General features: G+C 36.6%; 1 protein-coding gene across 2 annotated transcripts in view; it reads left to right on the plus strand.

Annotated features, from left to right (window-relative positions):
* Positions 1–5083, plus strand: part of LOC131029901 (ultraviolet-B receptor UVR8) — a 42569-nt gene extending 37486 nt beyond the window's left edge. For both annotated transcript variants that reach the window (XM_057960567.2, XM_057960568.2), the window contains exons 4-6: positions 2728–3129; positions 3380–3767; positions 4042–5083. In XM_057960567.2, the coding sequence (XP_057816550.1) occupies positions 2728–3129; positions 3380–3767; positions 4042–4284 (1033 nt within the window). In that variant the 3' untranslated portion in view covers positions 4285–5083. The remainder of the gene's footprint in view (positions 1–2727; positions 3130–3379; positions 3768–4041) is intronic.
* Positions 5084–6811: the final 1728 nt, after the last annotated feature.

Consider the following 6811-nt stretch of genomic DNA (forward strand, 5'->3'; position numbering starts at 1 on the left):
ATCTCCATGATTTGGTTGAAGATTGCTCACCCGTCCAAGAAAAGGTATGCACAGAAGCTCACACTCAAGGTTGACTCAATAAGGAAATATATTTCTAACAGAAATATTATTGTTTTCCATGGCTCTCGTTAATAGTTGGTTTCGAAAAGAAATGCTTCAGCTACTAGGGAAGATACAAACTCATAGAGTAGAGCCATGTTTTGGTGAAAAGAAACCATGAACCAAATAATCCCTCCACGAAATGATTCTGAAGACTTTTCATATTCTTATATGATGCAACTCAAACTATGGTAAAGCCGTTAGCATGCTGCCGTCCAATAAAAGGAGTCATGCCAACTCCGCCAAATACAAGCCTGCACCAGAAGAAGATATTCCGTCAAAAGAATATCGTTAGAAATAAAATGGAGCCTTCGATAGTATTATGCCCTGATGAATATTTCAACCGATATGCATCACTTAGAAATCAAATATTAAAGTGCAATGGTCATAACCTTAATCTCGTCTCTTTTATTAAACCCGCACAAATATGAAGCAATACTTTATTTTCCTTTGCCACGACTTATCCCTCCAAAGACAAAGCTTTTGAGAGTAATAATATTAACCTATGTTGAACCGGCCTCCCTTCAAATAGCGCGGCAGATAGAAAACACAAAAATCGAGTTCCACAATTATATATTACTTCAATAGAATACTCGATAAAATGGCTCCGTAATTTAGAATATCGGCCTCCCAAGACATTAATCTCTAGCGGCTGAAGTTGGAATCAAAAACTCAATTATAGTTTTCACAATATTATTTCACAATTTCGAAGATGCCGATTTCCCTTCCAACGGTGCAAAATATAAAAAAATAACCTTCAAAGAATCCACACAGGAAAATTAAACCACACCCAGTACCACAAGGGGGTCTTCAAGAAAAAGTGGCATGAACAATCTTTACTCTGCCCCGAAAATATTATGCTGGCATTAACATTTTCCCAAATAATATAGTCATCAAATACTTCACATCTGCAGATATTTTATTATCACAAATTTGATCTCAACTGAAAATCAATCCTCGAACTGAATACCTTAAAAAAAACACAGTTACCCAACAGGCTGGCAAGATGCACAACTCTGATACCACTATAATATCCCCCTATGGATATTAATTCCAGATTTTCACCCAATGATTCACAGTAATCTTAACAACAACTTCGCATGCAATTGATTTCAATACACCATCAAATTAACTGATATTCATTAATTTTCACATTGCTTAAAAATCCTCAGAAGAACAACAGCAAAAAATTACCAATCCTAGCCATAGCATTTACAGTCGGATTGGACAACCAGCAAACATGCATTTGAAGCACATGTGAGTCACCTGCGTGATAATTCCAATAGACAATGGGTTTCTGTCCATTGCCTCCAAGCTCGAGGGTTTGCGTCCTCAAACTTGCTGAAAACTAGAGATTCCTAGAAGCTCTCCAAGAAAATCAATTTTCCAAACATAAAACCAAGCATATCAAAATGAACCTCTCCATGTACTTAAATAGCACATCCCTGTGACTCTTCACATATCCTCTGCCTGTCTCTTGGAATTCCCCTTTAATAAAGTCACTTTATTTTATAATTTGATGTTGACATAAAGTCACTTAAACCTGTTTTAATAAATAATTAAATTAAGTTGTCTTTTAAGTTATTATGTTTTGACAACTTAGAACTTAATTATTTAATTGATTTTCTAATGCCCCAAACTGGGGACATTACACAAGGAACAAGTCCTTGGCTGCTGCATGCAACCATGGTCTCAGATGTTGCTTAGCCATACCTCTGCCTCTGCCTGTGAGCTAGAAAAAATGCATGGCCAACACTGCATGTGTGCTTCTGTAGATAGCTGCTGCTCCAAAGCACAGGCTGCTCAAAGGAGAAACTTTTCAAACATGGACATAAATCAATCTGCCTGGAAGATTTTGATCAATGCAAATGGTCCTCTAAAGCATTCAAAACACCACACTCGTGCTCTCCATGACTGCAGGCTGCAGCAGATCCTTTACAGCTATTACAGCCACCTTATGACCCTCTTCCCTCTAAACACTGCTCTGTGCTGCCATTTCTCAATTGCTTCAGGGATTGCAGAGATCAGATCACATGCCTCTCCTTTATGCCTATGCCAACTACAATTATTCCCAAGATCCTATTGGCACCATATTAGAGCAATAAATTTCAGCAAGAGCTAAAAGCAGGTATGCAATTATGCTTATTAAATTGGCTTATAGAGGGAAGCCAAGTTGGCTATCCCTAAAACAACCTATACAATCAAACAAGTACAATATCTTAACCAAATGTCATGCAGTTGCTACCATAGCAATACTGAGCTATAAGATAGCTCCATGCCAAACCAAAAAGTCTAGTTCCAATCTTATCACACAGGCTTCTGACACTATTTTACGAGTCTGCAATCAAATTTGTCAAATGGGAATTTGAATAGTCCAAAACTTTTTTCACTTGGGAACTCTACGCAGGTGAATAGCACACGAAAGTTCCAACAGACAACATCAATAGGAGCCTGCATTTTATATTGCTTTCTCATTTTTAGCATTTCAACTATATAAGAGTTGATTGGTTCTTCTTTTGAATTCAGGTGTGATGTAATGTTTGAGGTAGTAATCGGAGTGATTGCTGTGTTTTAGAATGAAATATGATATGCAATCAGAATAACAATGTGATTTCCATGCCTTGGCAGGTCACTGCAAGGCATTAAAATTATTCATGCTACTGCTGGATTAGGGCGCACAATTCTTGTCAGTGACATGGGACAAGTGTATACATCTGGTAGAGACTCATTTTCAGAGTCTGAATATGATGCCGAAGGCTCTAATTTTATCACCACTCTGAAGCTGGTGGATTCATTGGATGGCATTTTTGTAGTACAAGCTGCTATTGGAAACTTCTTTACTGCTGTTCTCTCTAGAGAGGGCAAGGTGTATACACTTTCTTGGGGAGATGATGCAAAACTTGGCCATCATACAAATCCTCATGATCAGAAACCACATTTGCTGAAAGGTGTTTTGGAGGATATTCCCGTAGTACAAATTGCAGCAGGCTACTGTTATTTATTAGCTCTCACATTTCAACCGAGTGGCATGTAATGTGTATATTTGTTTCTCTTTTATTTTTCAAGTACATTATTTTTATTGTGGTTTGGCTATTGCAAATATGGCTCAGAAGCCTTGTGATGAACTCAAAAATTGGCCAGCATGATAAAAGCAGCAGAAAGAAAAAGTGTACAAGTGCCAATGTAGTCTACGATCAAACATACATTAAGCATTATTGTTGAAGAAATACTTAAGTTTATCCTATCAATCTGAAAACATCTGTTGTGAATGGATGTGCAGGTCAGTATATTCAGTGGGCTGTGGGTTGGGAGGGAAGCTTGGGCATGGCTCTAGGGCTGATGAATGCTATCCTCGGCTAATTGAGCAATTTCAAAATCTGAACCTGCAGCCAATTGCTGTAGCTGCAGGTACATGGCATGCTGCTGTTGTGGGCAAAGATGGACGTGTCTGCACATGGGGATGGGGTCGATATGGTTGCTTGGGACATGGCAATGAAGAGGCTCAATCTGTGCCCATGGTAGTTGAATCACTCCGAGATATTAAAGCTGTCCATGTTGCAACAGGTGATTACACGACTTTTGTGGTGGCTGAAGATGGGGATGTTTATTCCTTTGGGTGCAGTGAGTCATCAAACCTTGGCCATTTGAATTCAGACTCTGACGATCAGGTGTGAAATCTTTTTGGCCTCAAAGCATTAATGGTCAGACATTTTGAATGTGTATTGATTTTCTGAATATCATTTTAATAGTGTAATGGCTTTGTTCTTTAGGGTTACTACATCTTGTCTTGTATGTCATCATTTTGTTTGACAAAGTTGTTTATGTGGGAGCTTTACTGGAGCAGCTGACATGTATCTTGTTGTTACTTTAATTAAATCATTTTTTCTAACAAATGACTAATTCATTCAAGTCATGCAATATTTTTTTTGGTTTAATCTTCAGGCAATTGTTCATGAAAATGTTCTCCACCCAAAATTAGTCTTGTCATTGAAACAGAAACGGGAACAGGCTGTGCATATCAGTTTAACAAATTCAGTCTATTGGAATGCTCACACTCTTGCACTGACAAGATCTGGAACTCTTTATTCATTTGGAACGGGAGATAGAGGGCAACTTGGAACAGAGATGGTTGCTCAGCAAACTGAGAAAGAAAACCCCACACGTGTTGATGTTGATCTGAACTAAAGACAGTGTGCCTCATTCCAAACATGTGGATATGAATCCAAACCAAAGCTGTCATGTCTCCTTCCATTCTTTGTAAATTCTCTCCAATTGTGAAGTCTTTTTAGTGCTGGTTCTTGTCTAACCTGTGTAAGGCCTTTAATCCTTTCTACTTCTCTCCTTTAGATGTACATTCCAAATCCTTTACCCGCTAACAAAGATATCTACCAACTTTATTCCCGCTTTACACTCAGCTGAGCTTTTTCAGTACCATCAGATCAAGGTTTATGCATAAAAAACTTAAACCTCAAAATTCAGGCAGGTTGAATAGCATGGCATATGAGAGGACATTGGAAGGATTTGCAATCATCTACTATTTTTGATGACTTTTCAAATTTACTGCTTGCTTTTAATAGCTGAATGACAATAATATTGCCAATTTAGTTGAATGGTAGAAGTTATTCTCGGTTTTATAGTTCCTGACAAAATTAGGCCAACCTAAGAATTTGTGGAGGCTCTAAAGAGAGCCATGTGTCTATTTGGGTTCTGCATTCTCTCCTCATTTAAATATTGTCATTATTACGTAAATATTGGCATCAAGAAAATATAATGAAAACAAGGACTATGGTTATGCTACAGGTAAGATCCTGTACCAGTGAAAATGAAATTTAAGTATTTTCACTGATTACCAAGGGCCCATATATTAGTGTGTTCATCATTTTTATGGAGAATGAATGTATGGCACAACTAGCTTTGTGTGGCATGAGATACAAGATATTTGATGTGCATCGGATTTATCAATATCATTAAAAGTTTAAACACTGTTTTATTGCGCCACACTTGAATATATTTGAAAGAATATCACTAACTTTGATTTTTTGATGTGATTTTACAGAACTAAAGGTTCCATCTTAAGTTAAGTTGATACTTGCTATATTTCTTTTGATATACGCTAGTTTGAACATGTAATACTTTTAAGAGCTGGATACCAAATAGATAAAAATTCAATGGTTTCACTTTCTATTATCTTTTCTAGACATGTAAGTTACTCATGAGTGAGAGAACGTTTTCAATAATCTAATTGTAGGATTAAGGCCGCTTCCTCTCTTGGGCAGTTTGAAAAGGTCTTATTAGATTCATGCAATTTTGTATCCTATAATGTAATGCAATGATGGGAAAAAATAAAATAAAATTTCACCTAATGCCATTTTCTAAGATGTAGGTCAGGTTAGACTAACCCTTGCATTAGCTCTCTTTTTCAACCTATTTTTTATTATAAAAGCTATGTCAAATCAGATGGCCTGCATGGTGTTTGAATAACTATGAAAGTATGAAATGCCTTGAAGTTTTTGCTAAATAAAAACAGTTTTCTATAGTTGCATATTGCAGCTTGATAATTTTTAGTGAGCCTAAACACAATACATCAACAAAACATTGTTGTAAACTTTAAATAAGCTGCAATGATCTGTAAACTAGAGAAAGCCCGGACTTACTACGAGTCATCACAGATAGATATTTGAAAGACAAATGAATTACACTCTCTAAGCAAATATCTTAAAAGTGAAGTAGAAAGAAATGGAGAGCAACAACACAATAAAGATAAGATATTAGGATTTACTGTGGAGAACCCAAATTCGAGGAGAGAAAACTGGCAAAAGTGATGCAAAACACTCATTTATTCACTATCTTGAAAGGAGAATACAATCTTAGACCTCTTGGGCAGAAGCAGCTTGAAATCAATTTCTTTTAGTCCCTAAGATGTCTACAAAAACTCTCGGTTACACACTTTAAATGTCGTTATTTGCCTATGACAATCAATTGAATCTATGAGCTTACACATGACAAAACTGCCGCTTTGTGCAATGATGAAAACACTTAAGCGATTATGATACTGCCTTTTTGTCTGAATCAATACTTTCACCACACAGCTGCTGAAATTTCATTTTTCTCTAAATTTCTAACATTTGATGCTTGCACCCTGCTTCAGTCTTCTGAGCTGTGTTCTACTTCTCTAGTGAAGTCATTGGATCATTTTAGGCTTTAGTGATCATGCAATTAAATACATGTTGGTAAAAACCTCTCTATGGTGAAAACATCTCTCGTCTTTGTAGGATTCCATGGAGATTAACCAAGTAGTACACGATAAAGATGTTTTCTTAGTTATCAATAGTGATGGTGACATTTAGAAGAGATTGTGGAATATTGTACTGGATTTTCTTGATAACCTTCAACCTTATTCAACTTGTATATTTGACCATTAAGAGATGAAGCTGACATATAAAGTCAAACTTCCATGTTATACCTCCAGTAGAATCTTGGATACTACAATGCAAAGATGCAACAGTAGCAAATTGTCATGGATGGCACAATTCAATCATGTAGGAGATAGCACGTTGTATTATTAGTAAGGTACATCAAATATTGCATGCAACAGTATATTTTAACTTCCTTACAAGGACTTACAATGCTGAAAGTTTACGACCTTCGTTACAGGATTTCACATTGCTTTTAAGAGTGACTATTCGGGAATCCTTTGTTTTTTGGCAGCCAC

The sequence above is a fragment of the Cryptomeria japonica genome, chromosome 3 (assembly GCF_030272615.1).
Source record: "Cryptomeria japonica chromosome 3, Sugi_1.0, whole genome shotgun sequence".
Classification (NCBI taxonomy): Eukaryota; Viridiplantae; Streptophyta; class Pinopsida; order Cupressales; family Cupressaceae; genus Cryptomeria; species Cryptomeria japonica.